Source organism: Chlamydomonas reinhardtii, chromosome 5 (genome assembly GCF_000002595.2).
Source record: "Chlamydomonas reinhardtii strain CC-503 cw92 mt+ chromosome 5, whole genome shotgun sequence".
NCBI lineage: Eukaryota > Viridiplantae > Chlorophyta > Chlorophyceae > Chlamydomonadales > Chlamydomonadaceae > Chlamydomonas > Chlamydomonas reinhardtii.
Genome location: NC_057008.1, coordinates 578,615 through 598,847, shown reverse-complemented (window position 1 = coordinate 598,847; position 20,233 = coordinate 578,615). Strand labels below are relative to the sequence as shown.

General features: G+C 60.6%; 3 protein-coding genes across 3 annotated transcripts; 2 read left to right on the top strand and 1 right to left on the bottom strand.

The window, feature by feature from the left end:
- Positions 1–79: 79 nt before the first annotated feature.
- Positions 80–6,164, top strand: CHLRE_05g232150v5 (uncharacterized protein). Its single transcript, XM_043062146.1, has 15 exons — positions 80–427; positions 676–762; positions 1,049–1,096; positions 1,320–1,390; positions 1,653–1,785; positions 1,964–2,021; positions 2,280–2,356; positions 2,580–2,660; positions 2,986–3,030; positions 3,328–3,429; positions 3,923–4,009; positions 4,353–4,442; positions 4,800–4,881; positions 5,099–5,192; positions 5,442–6,164. Exons 1-15 carry the CDS (start codon positions 278–280, stop codon positions 5,581–5,583), a joined length of 1,347 nt encoding a protein of 448 aa, XP_042924567.1. The 5' UTR covers positions 80–277; the 3' UTR covers positions 5,584–6,164.
- A 345-nt stretch (positions 6,165–6,509) lies between these two features.
- On the top strand, positions 6,510–13,539 carry CHLRE_05g232200v5 (uncharacterized protein). The gene is made up of 16 exons (XM_043062147.1): positions 6,510–6,630; positions 6,880–6,974; positions 7,222–7,456; positions 7,655–7,743; positions 7,915–8,098; positions 8,286–8,438; positions 8,599–8,825; positions 9,005–9,127; positions 9,376–9,498; positions 9,792–9,920; positions 10,253–10,369; positions 10,610–10,702; positions 11,051–11,308; positions 11,509–11,566; positions 11,833–11,939; positions 12,301–13,539. Exons 1-16 carry the CDS (start codon positions 6,549–6,551, stop codon positions 12,379–12,381), a joined length of 2,154 nt encoding a protein of 717 aa, XP_042924566.1. The 5' UTR covers positions 6,510–6,548; the 3' UTR covers positions 12,382–13,539.
- A 608-nt stretch (positions 13,540–14,147) lies between these two features.
- CHLRE_05g232305v5 (uncharacterized protein) lies at positions 14,148–17,919 on the bottom strand. Its single transcript, XM_043062150.1, has 5 exons — positions 17,049–17,919; positions 15,707–15,835; positions 15,313–15,352; positions 15,007–15,121; positions 14,148–14,869 (listed from the first exon to the last, which is right to left on the bottom strand). The coding sequence occupies exons 1-5, from the start codon at positions 17,133–17,135 to the stop codon at positions 14,659–14,661; spliced, it is 582 nt and encodes a 193-aa protein (XP_042924565.1). The 5' UTR covers positions 17,136–17,919; the 3' UTR covers positions 14,148–14,658.
- Between the last annotated feature and the right edge of the window lie 2,314 nt (positions 17,920–20,233).

Genomic DNA, 20,233 nt, shown 5'->3' with positions numbered 1-20,233 from the left:
ACAATGTTGCCGTGCTGCCACAGGCCGGGCAGCTAGAGGAAGTGTCAAGCGTGCATGGGCGCTGACACGTTTCCGAGCTGGATGGTCGTCGCTGGACTCTCAAAAGTCCACGAACCTAGCGCCCGCAGCCATGTTGCACATTCGTCCGGTTGAGCTCGTATAACACATCTATTCACTCGTTTTCAACATACGTCTGGCGTTACCGAACCTCTTTCGCCTGCGAGCTGCGTAAACAAGAGGCCAGCCCTGGTCGGGGGAGTTTGCGCAGGCTGGCCACATGGCATCGGCGTTGTTAGCTTGCGGGCGGCAGCTCAGCTGCGCGCTGGGCGGGCTGTCGCTTGGCCACCAGGCCCTTGGGGCAATTGGCGGAGCTTTTCGACGCCACGCCAGCTCGCACGCCGAGAACACGAACACGTTTTTAAGAGAGGTAATAATTCAGAATGCAACCCGCATGGTCAGGGGCACTCTCGGAAGGTACATTCCGCGAGGGGAATGGGGTTCGCTGGCTGAAGCCCGGCGAGCTAACCATCCTCATAATCCTTTTGTTGTTGCATGGACCAGCTCGCCAGGGGGCCTCATAATTGAACGAGATTTGGTCAAAGCAGTGCCTGTGCTCCAACCATCCTGTTCGCGGCCTTACAACCACCCCTATCGCCCCGCTTGTAACACTTCCAGGCGCTTGTGAAGCTGGACTACCCGGAGAAGCTCCAGAACCTGCTGCTCACCCCCCGCCGCGAGATGAGCGTGGAGCTGGTGGTGCAGGTGGGGGCGGTTACGAGCGGGGCGGGGTGGGGTGGGGGTTGGAGGGGGGACCTGAAGGGAAGGGAACGGAAAGAGGCAGGGGCAGGCTCCTGAGCATATGGCATGGGGCTGGATGATACCCTTGCTGCGAGTCGCTGTGTCAACATCGAAGCTGTTCCGAGGCTAGATGGCTTGTGGGCTTTGCCAGTCAAACCTAGTCCTGCCATGCTGTGCCGTGCCCGGACCTGATCTCGGCAAACATCCTGCTCCCCTCCTGCTCCCCTCCTCCTCCCCTCCTTCCCGTCAGATGGACGACGGCCAGATTGAGGTGTTCAACGCTTACCGCGTACAACACGTGAGCATCTACATTCCGAGTGTCTGGATACCTCCGGACAAAGTACTTGCTAGCTAAGAATCGAAGCAGCTGTGCGCGCGCCGCCAGCGCCACCCTCACTACGGTACCTTGTGCGTAAGCACACGCACATGCGCCCGCTCGCGCTGCCATTCCCGCTGTCTTCCCCAACCTGACTGGCCATGCCCGCTCTCTTGACCACACAAACGCACAAACGCGGCCGCAGAACAACGCCCGCGGGCCCTACAAGGGCGGGCTGCGCTACCACCCGCAAGTGGACCTGGACGACGTGCGCAGGCGAGCCGGGGGCTGGGCCGGGAGCTGGGGTGGGAGCTGGGGTGGGAGCTGGGGTGGGAGCTGGGGTGGGAGCTGGGGTGGGAGCTGGGGTGGGAGCAAGAGAGGAGGCGCAGCTGGGATGTACGCCCTTGCACTGCGGCCACCTGCCCTCTCCCAGTGCCGCAACCCAAGCACGCGCGCACCACCCATCCTTACGCCCTCACACGCCCATAGCCCCCACCAACCCACCCTTCCCCTTCCCCACCTGCTCTCTAACACGCAGCCTGGCCAGTCTTATGACTTGGAAGACGGCTGTGATGGACATCCCCTACGGAGGCGCCAAGGGCGGCGTGACGGTGGACCCGCGCAAGCTGTCGGAGCGCGAGCTGGAGAAGATGACGCGCAAACTGGTGGTGGTGAGCTTGTCATTGCTATTGTTGTCTTTGGGTGATTGAGGTCGTATCTACGTGCACGCTTCTGCAGATACACCTTGCTGCTCTCCTCATTCTGCCACATTCAACTTCTCTACCAAACTCGCACCTCGCCTCTCAAGTTCTCTACCACCTGCGCCGCCACCCGCACCTTGCCTCGCAGGCCATCAAGGAGATCATCGGCACCTACGAGGACATCCCCGCACCCGACATGAACACGGGTGGGTGGGTGGGCGGGTGGGTGAGGTAAGGTGAGGTGCTGGCATGGCTGTGTCACACAGTACCGGTGTATGCCCCAATAACAAGCCCGGCAGACCCAGCCCAGGCCCCGGCCTCACACACACACGCATGGTGCAAAGTGCTTCGCCATCAATGCCAACCCCACCTCCCACCAAGCCGCGCTCCCCTCCTCGCTCTTTGTCGTATGTACTTCCCTTCTCTCCACCCGCCACCCCCACCGCCACTCTACCGCCTAACAGACGCCAAAGTGATGGCCTGGTTCTTCGACGAGTACTCCAAGTACAAGGGCTTCAGCCCAGGCGTGGTCACCGGCAAGGTGAGGGGAGAGGAGGAGCGCAGCCGTCCATGCAGCTTAGGGAACGGAGGACGGAGGCGGAGGGAGCAGGGTGCCGGGGCTGGGCCCAGGGCTGGGGCCAGGACCGGGTGGCCGTTGTGCATGTGGGACGGCACCCTTTACTACCGTACACTCTGATGCCATCCTGACGTATATTCTAACGCCATCCTTCTTGCCCCCGTACCTCCGCCTCCCCCGCCCCCAGCCCGTGTACCTTCACGGCTCTCTGGGTCGCGAGGCCGCTACGGGCCGCGGCACCACCTTTGCCATCCGGGAGCTGCTCAAGGTTTGTGTGCGTGCGTGTGTGTGCTTATGTGTGTTAAGAAAGGAGACGAAAGCCCGCCCAACGACGGCGCCGGAGTTGCTTACCAATACCTACCGTGTGTGCATATGTGTGTGCCTGTGTGCCTGTATGTGTGTGTTTGTGTGCTAGTAATGCACGGGGGGGTTATGTGCCTGTGTGTGTGCGTTTGTCCATGTGTGGGGACAGTGCGTGATTGCTCGCGGGACGTGGTACTGCCGCCGCAGCCGCCGCACCGCGCCCCTCCACGCGGCTGGCCCAATCCTCTCAAAGCAACCCCAACACCGCCCCTGGCACTGACACGTGACAGGCGTTGCACATGGGCAAGATCGCGGACCAGAAGTACGTCATCCAGGTGCGTGCTGCGTGCGGTGCTGTGTGCGGTGAGGGGGGCCGGTGAGGTGTCTTGGGCTTGTGGTGCCCGGCTGCGGCGGGCCCGGCGGTGGGGCAGGCGCCCTGTGCGGGTCGGCAGGTGCTGTGCTGTGGCCCGGTGTTGAAACGCCGCCAAATTGCAACAGTGGCACTGGGCTGTTTGGGCGGGGTTTGTTACTTGCGGACAGCACACGCCGCCCGTCCCTCGCAGCCGCGCCAGCTCTACCATTCCCAATGGCAACGCCATAACACGCACGTGCTTTTGTCTGGGCACACACAGGGCTTTGGCAACGTGGGCGCGTGGGCCGCGCAGCTGCTGTGGGAGGCGGGCGGCAAGGTGGTCGCCATCAGTGACGTGGCGGGGGCGGTGCACAACGAGCAGGTGCGTGTGCGTGTGTGTGCGTGTGTGTGTGTGTGTGTGTGTGTGTGTGTGTGTGTGTGTGTGTGTGTGTGTGTGTGTGTGTGTGTGTGTGTGTGTGTGTGTGTTGAGTTATGTGCCCGAGCCCAACTACATAGGTCCCAATGGAGGGGGTGGGGGTGGTGGGGAGAGGAGGGGGATGGGCATGCGGGGGTGCTAGACTAGGCCGACAAGCAAGGTGAATGAAGCCAAGCAGCACTCAAGCAGCGTGCCTATGTTGCGAAGGGGTCGCGTGAACAGGGAGGGGCAAGGGCAAGGCTGTCGTGGGTTCTACCAGGCTTCACGGGCCCTGCGACTCCGGGCTTCCCCGGCCTGGCCCTTTCTCATCTGGTTCTCGTTTCCTGAACCCTCCGCTCGGGCCCGCTTAACCGTTGGCCCGCCTAACCCGCGGCCCGCTTAACTCGCGGCCCACTTCACCCCCTTAACGGCCTCCGCTGCTGCTGCGCCTGCTGCCCAGGGTCTGGACATTGGCGCGCTGCGCAAACACGTGGCGAGCGGCAAGCCCCTGGCCGAGTTCACAGGCGGCGCCGCCGTCCCCAAGCAGGTGCGCGCGCTGTCTACCGTACCTACCGTACCGCATAAGCGGCGAGGGCGTTGCTGCGCTCTGTGCTTGACTGCTCCGGGCGGCACGTGATGTCATGATTTGCCAGTGGTGATGTGCGGGTCGTGGACCACGCGTTCTGTCGCGCCGCTGCATGCACCGCCACCAACAGCACATCACGTCATGCCACGTGCCACCCAACAAACACGTTGTCCCTGAACCACAAACACGCGCACACGCACAACTCCGGCGCCGCCTGGGCGGGCTTTCGTTGCGATTTTGACTGACACGCACACACACACACACACACACACACACACACACACACACACACACACACACACAGGACATCCTGCTGCACCCGTGCGATGTGCTCATCCCGGCCGCCATCGGCGGCGTGATCGGGCCGGAGGAGGCGAAGAAGCTGCAGTGCAAGGTGCGGCGGGGGGGCATTGTAAATACCAGCCCAAACTAAACCAAACCAAGGTAAAGTAGGGGACACGGAATAGAGGAGACCGCCTCTCACTGAGTGGGATGAAAGGAGGCGCCGGGCTTAGCGTCACGACCACATACCGCCACCGCAATGCGTGTGCTGGTACCGTAGTCTGCTCTGCTCTGCTCTGCCCCACTGACCCAACCCCTCGCCACCTCAAACTTGTCGTTTAATCACCCCGTCCTCCACATGGACGGCAACACCCCCGCCATACTATAGTACGAGTGTTCCTGGCTACGCCCACTGGGCTACACCTTTACTTCTTAATTTATCACGACTCTAAACCCCTCGCCCTCCCAGGTGGTTGTGGAGGCTGCCAACGGCCCCACCACACCCGAGGGCGACATGGTGCTGCGGGACCGAGGCATCACCGTGCTGCCGGGTGAGGGGTGTAAATAAAGCTTTTCATTGTGCAAGAAATAACGTGTTGTTAGAGAGCTAAGGGGAAGGGCAGCGCGCTGTTGCGGTGTATGGGAGCGTGGAGTGTTTGGGGATGAAGGCCCCCGCTTCCACGGAAGTTGCCCTGTCGCCTGCTGTACTAAGCGTGTGCCCTCTGCCGCGTGCCCCCTCTTCCTCCCCGCTTTTCGGGATGCCCGCAGACATCTACACCAACGGCGGCGGTGTGACGGTGTCTTTCTTCGAGTGGGTCCAGAACCTGCAGAACTTCAAGTGGGAGGAGGACGACGTCAACAGGTGGGGCGGCAAAGGGATTGCGGGTTGGTGTCAGCATGTCGGGTGTGGCGTGTACGGTCGGCACGATACGAGTTTGACAGGACGTGGCGGCAATACGATGGAAGGGCGAGGGCGAACCAGCTACCGTCTTGGAGTAGACGCTACATGAAGAAGCTGTAAGGCACCGCCACGTACACAGCCGACGCGCTCGTCTCCATGCCCTTTCATCTCCCCAAACATTGCGTAATTACGTTGCCTTCGGATCTGCAGGAAGCTGGATCGCAAGATGGCGGACGCCTTCGCGGCGCTGTGGGCGGTGCACAAGGAGATGAACGTGCCGCTGCGCACCGCGGCCTTTGTGGTGGCCTTACAGCGCGTGACGCGCGCCGAGGTGCACCGCGGCTTCGACTGAGAGCGCTGCTATTGCTGTTGCCGCTGCTGGGAAGCGGCTGGCGGATTAGCTTGGGCTCGGTTGCTGCGCTGGTGTTTGGTCTGGTAGCTTCGGGGGTTGGGGAGATGGGGCGCTGAATACGGACATGGTATATAGGAGCGCCTGGGGGCGGGGGATGCCTAGGGCACGCGGAAGGAAGTCAATGAAGACGGGAGATCAGGGGCGGCTTAACAACAGCTTCTTCAGGGATAACACAGTTGGCAACGGACCCAGGGCATATGGGTATTCGGTGTGGTGTGGGTGACATGATGATGGTGTTGATAATGTGGACTCGCAGAGCCAGGCGATAGCTCAGTCAAATCTAATGGCTATGCATGCGATGTGACATCACTTCACATGTATATAGTTCATTTCAGCGCAATGCTTGGATCCCGAGGATAGAAGCGGATATGGGGGCAATCCGGGTGCTGCGGAAGGCCGTGTCAGTAAACGTAGCGTGGCGTGTCCCATGCAACACTCGTCAATGTCATGGAGATTTGGATAAATGACGAGCCGCATATGAGCTGGCATTATCGGGTACTCGCGTGTAACACATACTGCATGCAGTATACACTTGCCAAACGCAAGGTTTCCGTCGCCGTCTTCTCAAACACGGGCAGGGAGCGGCCTTGGCGCCAAAGGGGTGGCGGCAAGCTTGCCAGGGGGCGGGCCGGCGGGGCGTGGGGGCGGGGGAGCAGTCGGAGGATGCGTGGTCCAGGCATTTTGCCCTGCCTGAGCCGCTTTGTCTCTGAAAGAAAACACTCAGTAGAGACGTTCAGTTGACCGGCATTGAAGAAGAAAAAGTCTTGGGGGCTTTCTCGCTTTTATGCCAGGTCACCGATCGAGCTTCCAATTCCGTATGAAAGCCGATACCTCGCACCCACGACCAGCTACATACTGAAACAACTCACTTACAATACAATAGAACCATTCAAACGCCCAGAAGAATGAGGACGAGTATTCCCTGTCGAGGTGGAAGGGTTTCTTCTCGAAATGCTGCCACACAGCGGCTTGCTGTCGCGCCAGCTGGTGAGTGGACTCACAAATATGACCGTCACATGAGAGCGGCAGGCGCACCCAGCTACGGGCCGCAGCTCGGTTGTGGCAAACCACTTTCGGGGATGCGCGGAGATGACGGTGTTGCACCTTGACATTGTTACTGAGTGACGGACTAGCAGTGATACAAGGAGACAAAGGGACTGCTTCCTTGTCACCCGCCGCTCGTTGCTTGCCAATGTTGCTTCACCGGCATCGTGCTTTGCATGTTCCTGCCGGCAGGTCGGAATTGCCCGCGCGGCCGCACCGCAGTTCGCGTGCGGGCTGAGGCACCCCGTGATGGATCGCCCACTGCTTTGAAGGAGCCCCCGACCAAGGTACGCAGCAGCGCAGAGCTGCGCGCGGTGTCGGCAGCGCAGGTGGTGTCGCTGCCTTGCGTTTCTGCGGCCGGCCTGTGTGCTGCCGGCAGCTTCCCGCGGGCACACCTGGCAGCTGGCATGACCCCACCTTCACTGCAGCCCTGACCATCCCCGGCCCCCCCCATCCATTCTTCCTGGCACGCCGCAACTTCCTTGCAACAACGTCCTCCTGTCCCGCGCCCTTGGCTGCACTGCCCGATCCCAGGCCCCGGCGACGGCCCCTGCGCGCACGCCGCTGGCGCCGCCCAGCCCCGCGCCCGCGCCCGGTCCCCAGTACTTTCCCAAGCCCGGCGACCCGCAATGGCCGCCCCAGCGCCCCTTTGCCGCCATCGCGCTGGACAACCTCTTGGATAGCGTGGTGGACGTGGGGCGCCATCTGGGTCGCATGAACGTGGAGGCAGACAAGCTGGCGATGCGGCAGCAGGAGCAGCTGGTGCCGGGTGAGTGGGCGCGGGTTCGGGAGCCGGAACTATTGTGTGTGCGCACTTGTACTTACCGTATCCTCACAGGGCATGTCATGCTACTACACTGATTCTTGACACACGGTAGCGAGATGTGATGTGTCAACATGCCGAACGCGCGTTTCTAATCCCTGGCTTGCTGTGGCCTGCCGCCGCTCACGTGCGCCCGGTCATCAGGCGACAACGGGCGCATGCGGCTGCGCGCCTCCACCAAGCCGGTGGTGCTGGTGCTGGGCAGCGGCTGGGGCGCGCACTCGCTGATCAAGGTACGCGTGCAGAGCGGCCGCTGTGCAGCCAGTCTGCCGCACCTCCCATCCGTCGCCTCATGCTTTCTGTTGCGGTTGCTCCGCGGGCCCGCTGTTCGGGGGATGCTGCCGAGCGCGGGGCGCGACTGAAGCCTTGAACCCGCGTTTTTGGTGTGTGCTGGCTGCGTGCAGGTCATTGACACGGACACGTACGACGTGGTGGTTGTGTCCCCCCGCAACCACTTCCTGTTCACGCCCATGCTGCCCTCCACGGCGGTTGGCACGGTGGAGTTCCGCTCCCTGCTGGAGCCCATCCGCACCTCCAACCCCTGCGTCACCTACCTGGAGGCCGAGTGCGACAGCCTGGACCCGCACAGTGAGTGAAAGCAAATACGCGGCGGCGCACACCCAATCATTCAGTCCTGATGTCTCTTGCGTTCAGTCACATGGGGACTCGCGAGAATGCTTATTGCATGGAGCAGGCCCCCCTGCGAAAGGGGGGCGGTGTCACATGATGTGTAGTACGGTACTGAGCCGCGGCTTTTCGTCCATCCATACCGCAGCCAAGGTGGCGGTGTGCACGTCCTCCTTCGCCTACGACGACGGGCGGCGGCCGCAGTTCGAGATCCAGTACGACAAGGCTGTGGTGGCGGTGGGCGAGCAGCCCGCCACCTTCGGCGTCAAGGGCGTCAAGGAGCACTGCTTTTTCATGAAGGGTGAGCGAGAGCAAAAGACATGTGTGGGGACCGGCGCTGCGCTGGCCGGGCGCTGCTATTAACATAACAAGCGGGAGCACGAAGTGCTGCAAAGCCCGTGTTGTCTCGCTGGCGCGGAGCCATCGATTTCGCGCCAATATTGCTCGCCAACCCACTACAGAGGTCAGCGACGCGGTGGCCCTGCGCAAGCGCATCGCCGAGAAGTTCGAGCTGGCCAGCCTGCCCGGCACCAGCGAGGAGGACCGGAAGGCGGCGCTGCACTTTGTGGTGGTGGGCGGCGGCCCGACCGGCGTGGAGTTCGCAGGCACGCTGAGCGACTTCGTCCGTGAGGACCTGAAGAAGAAGTACCCGGCGCTCATGAAGTACGTCAAGGTCACGCTGCTGCAGGTGCGGCAGGCGGAGACGTCCTCAGTTCCTCACATGGGCAAGCACTTTCACATGGGCAAGCACTTTCACAGAGCACTTGAGCGGGCGGAGCACGATGAGCACGGCCTTCAGCTACCTTACCGTTGCGAACCGCCTGCCAATGTTCACGTCATCCCAACCCCACCCCAACCGCCACACAGAGTGCGCAGCAGATCCTGACCCAGTTCGACGCGGGCCTGGGCCAGCGCGCCACGGAGGCGCTGGAGAGCAGTGGCGTGGAGGTTCGCACCGGCGTGCGCGTGGTGGAGATCACCATCAACAAGGTGAGTGGGGGAGCGCTAGGCTGGGTGGCAGGGAGGAGGGGGTTGGATGGCACGCGAGCGGGCGGCTTGGGATGGTGGGCGTGCCTGCCTGACGGCCGGAATGTAGTGTGCGGCCGGCGGCCTTGTTGCAGGCAGCAGACAAGTAGCACCGCATGCTGCCAGGCACGGGCATGAAGAGCGGGCAAGGGTGTTGCATGCCGTGGAATGTAACGGATGCGTGACGTCAAGTGCTTGTGTCGGACGCGCAGGTGTTGCTCAAGGGTGGCGAGGAGCTGCCGTACGGCGTGTGCGTGTGGAGCGCCGGCAACGCGCCCCGGCCGCTGGTGACCCAGATCGCCAGCCAGGTGGCGGAGCAGGCGGCCGCGGCCGAGGTGGGTACCGTGACCTGCAGTGACATGCAGTTATGGAAGCCGTGCAGCTGCTGCAGCCGTGCTGCTATTGAAGCCGTGCAGCTGCAGCAGCCGTGCCTGTGCTCTCGTGCTCGTGCATGTACATCTGTGGGACCTAGCGCAAGGAGGGCCGGTGCTTGGTGCAATGGTGCCAGACGACACTTGGCAGCACACACGGATGGTTGGCCAGCCAGCTTTCCTGCCTCTGACGATGTGGGTTGCCGCTGCTGGTGCCGTTGCGCTGTTGCTCCCCGCTACTGCTGGTGCTGCTGCAGGCCATCAAGGCGCCGCCGAACGCCAAGCTGTGCGTGGACTCGTTCCTGCGTGTGGTGGGCGCCACCGACCTGATGGCGCTGGGCGACTGCAGCCTGGTGCTGGGCAACAGGCTGCCATCCACGGCGCAGGTAGGCAGGCAGCCGGGGCAGCGGGGCTGTGGGGCAGGCAGGGGGGTAAGGTAGGCAGGCAGCGGGGTAGGCAGGCAGGCAGGCAGGCAGGGGGGCGCCGGCAGGTAGGCAGGCACGCAGAGGGGTGCCGGGGCAGCGGGGCAGTGGTTGCTGTTGGTGGTCATTCCCCTGGCACAAAGATAGCCTCATACAGAGCCCGTATGTGGGGCCTGGCATCGGCCTGCCTGGTGGCGACACGTACGGGCAACCCGCTGAGGCACGCCCGCTGACGTAAGGGCTGCCGTGACGTGACGACCCCCCGGCCCCCCCATGCCGCGCACTCCACCCTGCAGGTGGCGGGCCAGCAGGGCGCCTACCTGGCCCACCTCATCAACAGCCAGTACCAGCTAGGCGTGGGCGGCTACACGCAGCCGCCGCCCTTCCAGATCGTCAAGCGCAACAAGCTGCAGGTGTGGGCGGGCGCGGGCGGTACAGGCGCGTATGTGTGTTTGTGTGTGTGTGTGTGTGTGGGGGGGGTGTAGGTACCAGCCCAAATTAAACCAACAGGAAAGTGGGCGCAGCATGACGGCGAGTCAGGAGTCTGAGAGCGGCAGGCACCAGGCCTGTTGCGCGTGTGTGTGTTTCGTGTCCTCCAGGAGGGTTGCTCACTGACCTGCTTCCACGCCCCCTGCACGCCCCACCTGCTGCAGGCTCTGCAGGCGGCTGCGGAGGAGAACGCGGTGTTGTCATGGCTCACCACAGCCATGATGGGCGGCAAGACCCGCATCCAGGCGTCCAAGGAGGTGAGACCCGTGCGCATCACTGCGCATGTGATTACAATCTTGCATTGGTGTGAGCAGGCGGCCCGGCGCCACCCCTGCCATGCATGGATGTTCCTAGAAGCTTGGCATAGTAGACCCTCAGGAGCAAAGAATTGAGACCGTCAACAAGGTGGCCTTGCCTCCGGGCCTTGCTTGCCCCCGCGCCCACAGCACCTCGCATATGCGGCTGCAGCTTCTCCTTGCAGCGCTGCTGCTTCCTTGTGGGATTGGTTCAGAGTTAACCCCCGCGCCCCGTCACCTTCATAATCACGACTGTAACCCCCATCACCTGCATAATCATGACTGTAACCCCCCCCCCATCATCTTCAGGTGGCGGACGCCATGTTCCGCATGGACGCGCCGCCCTGGGTGCGAGTGCACTCGGAGTCGCTCACAAAGGCCACGCCGCTGGATAAGGAGGCCCCGCCCGGAGGCGCCAAGGCCGTGTGCGACATCTCCGCGGTGATGGCCGCCGCCGCCGCGGCCGGCGGCGCCGACCCCGTCGCGGTGGCCCGCGCCAGCGCTGACTGCCTGCGCTCGCTGGAGGAGGAGGAGCTCAAGGCGCGCGAGGGCGCCGAGGCGACCGAGGTGCGCGGCGGGCGGGTGCCAAGCTTGGCGGGGGTGGCTTTACGCCGCCGTGCGCTGGTGGCGAGTCGAGGCGGGCATGCAGCTGGACCGGACGCGGGTTGCTGGTGCTGGTAGCCAACGTTGCATGTGTGCGTTGCCTTGCGGCTGCCCCTGGCTACGCCTTCACTTCTTAAATAACTATGAATGTAACCCCACACCAGGTGCGCTACTACGACCGGCCCTTTGAGTTCCTGTCGCTGGGCATCATGGCCTATGTCGGTGAGTGAGTGAGAGGGCAACCCTGACATGCTGTTGGGGCTTTCGGTGTCTACCTACCTGCCCGCCGCGAAAGAGCAACCATGTGTCGCCGGGGCCGCAATGACCGCGGCCTCACGCCAATCGTGTCGACAGCGCTTCGGCGCCGCATATAGGGGATACCGCAGGTGTGCTAACGCCCCCCGTTCCCCGGCCCCCGCGCTGCCCACCTGGCTACAACTGCGCTTCTTTCTTAGCTAATCGTGAATGTAACCCCGTGGCCCTCGCAGGCAACGACAAGGCTCTGACGCAGGTGGAGGCGTTCGACGTCATCAATCTCAAGCTGTACGGCAGCGTGGCGTTCCTGCTGTGGAAGTCCGTGTACATCACCAAGCAGGTGGGCGCGTGGGCGCGTGGGTGCTTGGGTGCTTGGGTGCCGATAGATGGGGTGTGGTTGCGTGGGCGCCAGTGGTGCGTGTCTCGGTAGAGGGGGTTCATGAGCGTGGGTGGGCATGCTGGGCGGGGTGTGGGTGGCAGCGGCATGCTGCAGATGGTGTGGCGGCCGTGCGCGGTGGTGGTTGGCACCTGGGCGCGACCCCGGCAAGCTGCCAGGGCGTATGGCTCATGCAGTTTAGGCGAGCGTACGTCTTGTCCGTAATTTTCGTCGTTCGCTACTATTTCTCCGTTCACTAGCACGCCCAACAAGAATACTCGTGCCGCGCCCCGCTCGCTTGCCCACTTGCCCCCGGCTGCCTCAGGTGTCGTTCCGCAACCGTGTGCTTATCCTGTTCGACTGGATGAAGACTCGCGTGTTCGGGCGCGACATCTCGCTGTTCTAATCTCGGAGCGCTGGAGCAGCTGTTCTAATCGCGGAGCGCTGGAGCAGCTGTTCTAATCGCGGAGCGCTGGAGCAGAAGCACCGGTCGTCGGCGGTGGTGGCCGCCGCGGCTGTACAGGGATGCAGGGGAGCAGCGCGCAAGCAGCGGCGCTGCACGCAGCGCCCGAGTACACGCTGTGACATTAGCGGTACAGATGGCGACGGGGTCTGGCATGCGATGCCGTGCTTCCTGGGTCTTACCATTTGAGGGGACCCCCGTCCCGGGGCAGAGTGTGTGGTGTTGCGGAGCTCTGCTCTGCTGTGTCCGCAGGCACGGCAGGCAGACGTGCATTGGCATTGGAGCGGAGCACGAGAAGTACATCGTTGCACACCGTTGGGGGCAGGACCAAAGAAGAGTGATGTGGGGTACAGAATGCTTTTCTGCGGCAATAATTCTTTTACTGAATCCATGGGGTGTTTCTTATTCTTAGCTCAAAGTCTGTACATGTTGTGCACGTGCTGAAACCGCGTGTGCCGGTTGCGCGAGTCCTCTCATCACCAAACTAATAAGCTGCAATATTGCGGCGCGTTGTCCAGGTTCGCTGTTGTTTTGGCGCACATGCATGGCGGCGTATCTTATATCTGTCGCCTGTGAGACGCAAGGCTCTGTCGTTCTGTAGGCTTACTTCTGGCATTCAATCGTGGGGAGGCAGCGCTTTGCCTACCAGTGCTGCATGCTGATGGCTGCTTGCCGATGTCACCATTGGCGCCGGCGGCGTGTCTGCTGCCAGTGTGAGCCTCATACATGGCGCTCCGCATCACTAGAGCGCGAACCTATCTATACATCTATACCACGCGTGATGTGGGGTGTGCAGCAGGCCTGGAGTTGAAGTAGAGCGTGAAAGCAAGTTTTGGGTCGTGTGGGTGAGAGGCCGGGTGCGTGGTGGTGCAACGCGGCGTGGTGTGCGTGCGTGAAGTTGAAGAGTGAGGTTTTGTATAAACTTTTGTTGGCAATTAACGCCTGGTCGCCAGCGGGGACACTACCACCTCGTGTATTGCTAGCAATGACGTAAGCGTGGTGGTGGGCTGGCCTGCCGCCTCCATGCGCACGCATGGGCGGCCGTTGCGGAGCCAGACAACATGCACCTGCTGTGGCGCTCTTGTGTAATAATATCGTGCTTGCTGCTGACATTCACTCGCTTCACCGTAATCGCCTTGCATGCTGTTGTCTAGTAAGTTGCGCAGCGCGGGATGCGAAACGCACTGCTGCAACGCATCGGCCCCAAGGCCCCGCAGGGTATTCAGCTCTCGCTGGACCCCCGCCCGGCCGCCTCCCTCCCACTTCCCCCGACCGCCCCCATTACTGTTTCTCGCCCACTAGCTACGGTAGCACGGAAAGGCTCCCATCATCTCAACGATTTAAGCAGGCCTACCCGACAGATCATGATTCTTTATATCTGTTCACGCTTGGAAGGCGCAAGCTAGCCTAGCTAGCCTGGGTACTGCGTAGCAGCAGCAGTTGCTATCTATAGCGTTCTTGAGCGCAGCGATGAACACAGCCCCACCCACATGCCGCGTGACGAAACCATGGATGGGGACCCCGGGGACTGTGGATGGACTGATCCATGACTTTGGAGGTCCATAACGTTTACCTTGACTATCATGCAACTCTGAAAGCTGATTTTTAACGCTCTCGCCGTTCGAGGTCTTTCCATCTGACTTCAATCTATCAACATTCTCTACATTCACGCACATGGTCAGGAGTTACCCGCCGCCTTAATGCGGGGCGCGCGCGCCCCCTTACATACCGCCATGCACGGGTGACCGTTCTAGTACTTCCCTCATCACTCTGATGATGACACCTATCGCAAATTGTATGTCCCTACCTTACGTTCGTTCCTCCTTCGAGCCAGCCCCCACATTCACCACATCAGAGCGCGCGCCTACACCCTACGCACAGCCGCGCGCATTCGCCTACGCCCATACATACCGGCGGTGCAGCTTTGCAGACGTGGACCTCCCCAGAACAATGCGGCGTTGGTGAAGCTGGATCCCGACACAATCATGCAGCGAGCCCGGCTGAGCAGGTACAGGTCAATAAAGATGTCACGGTAACTTTCAAGCTCCGCATTGGCTACCGTCTGGGTTGCGTTGTTTAGTAGCTGCCCGTGCGCAATGCCTTCCTCAATGTGCCGGGCGGTGATGTTCGGTGTTGCCAGAACAGAGAAGAAGCCATCCTTGACCATGTCTCGCATGATATTAAAGTCTGCGGGGTTCGTTGGGTGGGGCGAGCACGTCATCAGAAGCTGCGGCGTGCAGCAGGATAGATGGACAGGCTGCATGCATGAGAAGGCTGCGTCTTATTATCACCTGTAATGAGCAAGACGGGCGGCGTGTTGTTCAAGGAGATGCTGGCCTGATTCGCCAGATCCCGGGCGGTCTGCATGGTCTGTGCCATTCTCGACAAAAGCACTGGCTGCTCCTTCCCGCCGTCAGCGTCACCATGTCGCCTGCGGGGTACCGTATGTAATTAGTCAATCATAACACCCTTCTATCTAGTAGCAGCCCTAGCAACAGAAGTACGTGTACGCCGCTGCATGCCACCAAGATTGCTGTAATCGCTTTATTGGACGCTCTGGACACGTACCAGTGCCAGGCCACGTATTCGACATCATTCCTCCCGTAGATGCCATTTAGGTGTGCGTTTGCTCTCTGCTCCACAATGGCGTTGGGCTTGAACAGGAAGTTGAACATGCAGGCACCTGTGTTTGTTCCGGCGGCACAGCAGCGGCGTCCTTCAACTTATTGAGCTTACGAATGCTTCTAGAATGAACCACGCGAAGCTTGCTTGTTTGTGCGAGCGACATATATATCTAATTATCTATACATACACTGCAACTGGCCTGCCTGCCGCACCCCGCTAGCTAGATAGCTGATGAGCGCCCGCTCTTACCTTCATGCATGGGTTGCGGCCCCATGTTTGGCACTCCCAGCTGCGGAGCACATCGCAAGCAATCAATATAAGCTGGTGGCCATGCCAGAGGCCAAGCAGAAAGGTGCGCATCAAGGCTTACCATTGCTATGTGGTGGTGCTCATTGGTTGTATGGCGGAGGGACTGCGGGCGGGAAAGCAAGCGCCAGCGGGCAAGTGAGCGAGAGCCTCTTGAACTACTTGAATGAACTAGCATGTATCTTCGGCCTGCTGCTGTCATGGTCGCGTGTGCCCAGGCAAGCGAGAGGTGCGGGTCAGGATAGTCAGGATGGACGGTACGCCGGTCAATTGCATATATATATAGGAGTAGTTGTCTGCCTCATCACATACAGTCAACCACGCGCATGCGTGCTACCTTAGTGGCATTGAAGTGCACTCCAGCCGTGGAGTTGGCCCGGTACACTGTATCAAAAAAGTGCATGATGTCAATGTCGTTTGGTTTGTCGATGACGCTCATGTCCAGGCCCTGTGTGGTCCAGTCGATCTGGGTGGCACGCAAACAGTGGTGGGACAGCGGCGGGTGAGTGATGGGGCAAGCCGTGCTTAGTGTTGGCGGGCGCGCGGATGTTGGGGACGGGTAGCGGCGGTCAGGCATATACAAGTGTTGGGGGGCAGCAATGTACACTATCTAAACGACACAACGTTGCAGTCCAGACCATCGCACGAGCCGCCATCTCCCGCGGTGACTGCGGCGGCTGCTACATGGTAATGGACGCCACGTCTAAAGCCGATCTGCCAGACTACGTACGCGGCCGACAGCCGCTTGCCGCCATGGCTGCTCCCCGACCAGGAGGGCAAACCAGCAGGACGCCACCTGCACGCACGGTCCCTCTTGTAACCAATGCAATCTACACGCACTACCGCCCCGACATCCTACTAATTCCTTCCATCTCCCTCGCCGCAGCCCTAAACCCAGACTTTGTCGTGCTTCCCAGCGAACACGACACCATCCACATCATCGAAGCAGGATACACCGCCGAACACCGCGAACCACGCCGCCAAGCAACACGAAAAAGCACGCACAACATACATACAGCACCAGGCCCTTGCAGCCGACCTGCGGGAAGCGGGATGTAAAGTGCAATGCACTCCACAGAGCGCCATCAGCCTCGGGTTTGCAGGTACAATCCCCAAGGACCTCCACCCCTCCTCACCTCCCTGGGCGCGCGCGCGTCACCTCCCACAAAGCCAGGCAGTGCTGCGACACCTATACGACCACGCAGTCGCCACCTCAACCACATAATCCTGACCAGACGGCGCCTCAAACGGGGACTGCCACCTGGCAACCCAGGCGGGATGTAACATCCTGGCGGGTTGCAGGCCTAGCCTGCACGCCCGCCCGCCGCCAAATGCTCGGTAGTGGGGGCGTACATACAGGAGTGGGCCTGGCCCACCTCCTCATCTCCCCCCACGCACTCCCTTAATCCACACCACTTGCCTACGACAGGGTGTATCTATTTATATTTCTATTCTTGGGGTGCAGCAGCCGGCAAAGTGGCGCACCTCATTTGGCGCCAGGAAATTGGTGAGGTCGGCTGGTTCCCGCCAGTGAAAGATGAGTACACGTTGGTATGCCAACGCCACGCGCATCATCCATAGGATTCCTGTCATCAATCATCACCCGCAGTTGTGGCGGGAGTCAGCATCAAATAACCAATCACCTCAGGACTACTGTCTGCCTGCGCGTACGTACGTACCTCGAATGCGATTGCCTGGTGCGCACGACGGGCGGGGCATTGTTCGTCCATGGGCAGTTGCCCGCCATGGAGGGAGATAAGGATCATGACTTAGAAACGATTGATGAAATACTGCCGCGGTGTCGCTTACCTACGCCAGCACAGCCTTGTGGCGGGCAGTAAAAAACTAAGTACTTGGCATCAGGTGCCAAACGCTTGGCTGCGTGAAAGGCTTTGTATTCGACGAGCTCTTTCGCTCGAGGCTCGGGACAGCCATTTTGAATAAGAGAACCCTCAAATGATACCGGCGAAGAATGAGTTGGTAGCACTGATGAAAGCGCCAGTAGGGCGACAAAAAAACCCGCCGCTGACACCATCGGCGTAGCTAGTTGGTAGCAGCAAATACTTTCACTTATGCTTGATCTATGGTATTGTCTGGAGATTTGGAGTTGCAGCAGCTTGCTAGGTCTCTACGCACGCCGCCGCGGGGCAACTGTAGTTGCAACAGTTAAATCAGCAATCCCAGTTCCTGGCCGCCAGCAGGTAATCGACGTCCACCAAGTGTGTCCCACTTTGGTGTCGCTGCCCGGGCTTCAGCAGGCAGGATGGGGGCTCGCATGGGCGGCGGGGCCGAATCTAACAAGATCGGGTCCCTGGCAGGGACCCGTAGTAGTCGTCTATGCTCTGAGCATATATACATTGATGAGTACCTTGTTACGCTGCGTAAACCGTCGGTTCGTAAAACATGGAAACTGAAGGCTGATCTGAAGGCTATACTATCAAACACACTGATAGTGGCAACCTCATACATTCAAGCTTCCTTAGTGTTCAAGTTTCACACCAGTCTGACATCGTCAAATTACTTCACGCACAAGCACTGGCTGCTGGTTTTACCGACTTGAACAAGTCTAGCAAAATTCTCTATAGGACCTATCTTGCTGATGACTACGAGGAAAACAACAAGTAAGGCGCTGCCATACGCGCTCGGGAAAAACAGAGGCGTAAGTCCGAAAAGTTCGGACCGGGAGGTTGGGAGGGCGGCGGGGCAGTCTGCTGGGCGCCCGGCCCAGGCTATTTCTTTATACCACTCTGTATATACGTTGCAACTTACCTTTGGAACACAAGCTTCGTTCCTCGCTCGTCCGTCGCACTTTCTTACATTCATGTCATGAGCATTAGCATACATACATACGTGCCCCGCGCGCGTCGCTTGGCGGAGTCCATGGGTCCCCACTAACTCTTCTGAGTCCGGAGGTGCCGGTTAGCAAAACGGCCAGTCCTACGTACGAGCGATCGAAAAGTTACGCAACTGGCTGTTGCGAGTTGTCTGAGCACGTACGTTTGTGCGTGCACGCACTATGTTCGTGAACGTCAAGGGGGGGGGCTGTGCGCGTTCAGGGGTAATTCGGGACAGTTGTCGCAGATGGGTGGGAGGGGACAGTTCGTGCCAGATACGTTGGGAAGGCACGGAGGAGGGAGTAGAGGGAGAGATTGGGCTTGCTGTTCGCAGGACTGAAGAGGGAGGGATAGGCGGAAAAGGGCAAATCTGCAGCAACCTCGAAATCCTGCTTCAAGCGCATATGCACTACTTTCATACGTACCGTATGTTGAATACCAGCATGCCCCTGCACGCGGCCCTACCTACCTGCCTAGCTGGGTGGGAGCTAGCGGCCTACTTGACGCAGTTATTAACCGTACATGCAGTCAACCCTCCCCAGCAGGGCAAACCCGCCGCCCGCGCCGCTGCATGCTGGCCTCGGGGCTCATCAAGGTCCACTGTCCTGAGGCAGTTGCTGTGTTACACCCCGCCCGTTGTTGCATCAGACACTCATATCCCCCGTTTATTTATAGCCGCCCCAGATGTCTCGAGCCGCGGTGTGGCGTCGTGTGCCGTGGGTGCCATATGAACACATGCATTCATACAGCACAGGCTGCCATAAACACATTGTGCGTGAGTCCCGCCCACTATTGACTTCCTGCTGATGAGGATTCTCTGCGACGCACGTACGTCCACCTCTGCTCGTATTCTATGCACCCTCCACGCACGGCTTTGTGCACGCAGACGGGCAAGTCGTGCACGCTGGAGCATGTGGTGCCCGCGGTCGTGCCGGAGGCGCTGTGAGAGCAGCGGCAGCAGCAGCAGCAGCAGCAGCAGCAGGCGGAGGATGGGGGTGGCAAGTCGCCCCCGCTGGCGAACATGGTGGTCCTACCTGCGGCTGAGCGAGGGGCGACCATTTGGAGTGTTCGGTACGTACGTCCGCACGTGCGTGTATGTGTGCATTTATTGTGCAGCAGTCTGTTTTTCTGTGTATGTGTGCAAAATAAAGGCACCTAGTACTGTGTCCCGGGCGGCGGCGGACAGCTGTACCGCCCCAGGGTCAGACGGTAAACCTACCGGCACGGGACAGACGCGTCCCGAGCTGTAGGCGTCTATCTCTCGATGTAGATAGCCCCGCCTGGACTCGGAACAACACTGAGCCCCGGACACGTACGTCATGCGCGGGCTGCCTAGCAAGCGGGCATGCACGCACGGTCGGATTGCTTGCATGGGCACTGCGTGGCCGGCGGTGGGGCCGGTGGCGTCTCAGGGGCCATGGCAGGGGCGGGGGGGGGGTTGTAAATACCAGCGCAAACTAAACCCAAACCAACGAAAACGAGGGGGGTTGCGTGCGTACGTGCATACGTGTATGTGCGGCTGCCAAAGCATTGTATATTGCCTTTCCAAACTGCTGCGTTCGTTCAGTGCTCGTATCTTAAGAAGGCAGGTGCGGCGCCAGTGACAGATTTCCAGAAAAAGGCATCTTTGATTTTCAGAAACCCGCTGCCGCCGCATCTTTCATCCCCAAATTTTTTCCGGGGGCTCCGCCCCCGACCTATGCACGCACGGTTCGTGTCAGGCCAGGGGAGTGGCCAGAGGCATGCCATGGCTGGTACTGAGCATCCGGTGTAATGCCAAACAAGGTTGTCCTATTGCAGCGTGCCAAATGCGGCTGCAGTTGCCCGCAGCCCACGGTTCGGCTCCGGCACAGCAAAATATTCCGCCGCACGGCATGCGCCCCTGTTACAGCATGCGGGGTGAGGTTAGTTGCCCCCAGCCCACGTTTCGGCTCCGGCACAGCAAAATATTCCGCCGCACGGGATGTGCCCCTCTTCCAGCGTGCGGGGGCAACAGACCCTCGTTGCTGAAAAAGCACCGGCTCTATGGC

Bases quoted from the DNA above. Each gene is read 5' to 3' on its own strand.
- CHLRE_05g232305v5 (XM_043062150.1), bottom strand. From the start codon at position 17,135: ATGATCCTTATCTCCCTCCATGGCGGGCAACTGCCCATGGACGAACAA. The intron at 15,836-17,048 runs GTACGTACGTAC...CGTGCCACCCAG, and splicing joins ACCAGGCAATCGCATTCGAG to ATCGACTGGACCACACAGGG. The intron at 15,122-15,312 runs GTAAGAGCGGGC...GAACAAACACAG, and splicing joins GCCGCAACCCATGCATGAAG to GTGCCTGCATGTTCAACTTC.
- CHLRE_05g232150v5 (XM_043062146.1), top strand. From the start codon at position 278: ATGGCATCGGCGTTGTTAGCTTGCGGGCGGCAGCTCAGCTGCGCGCTG. The intron at 1,786-1,963 runs GTGAGCTTGTCA...CTTGCCTCGCAG, and splicing joins TGACGCGCAAACTGGTGGTG to GCCATCAAGGAGATCATCGG. The intron at 3,031-3,327 runs GTGCGTGCTGCG...GGGCACACACAG, and splicing joins ACCAGAAGTACGTCATCCAG to GGCTTTGGCAACGTGGGCGC.
- CHLRE_05g232200v5 (XM_043062147.1), top strand. From the start codon at position 6,549: ATGAGGACGAGTATTCCCTGTCGAGGTGGAAGGGTTTCTTCTCGAAAT. The intron at 6,631-6,879 runs GTGAGTGGACTC...TCCTGCCGGCAG, and splicing joins GCTTGCTGTCGCGCCAGCTG to GTCGGAATTGCCCGCGCGGC. The intron at 8,826-9,004 runs GTGCGGCAGGCG...ACCGCCACACAG, and splicing joins TCAAGGTCACGCTGCTGCAG to AGTGCGCAGCAGATCCTGAC.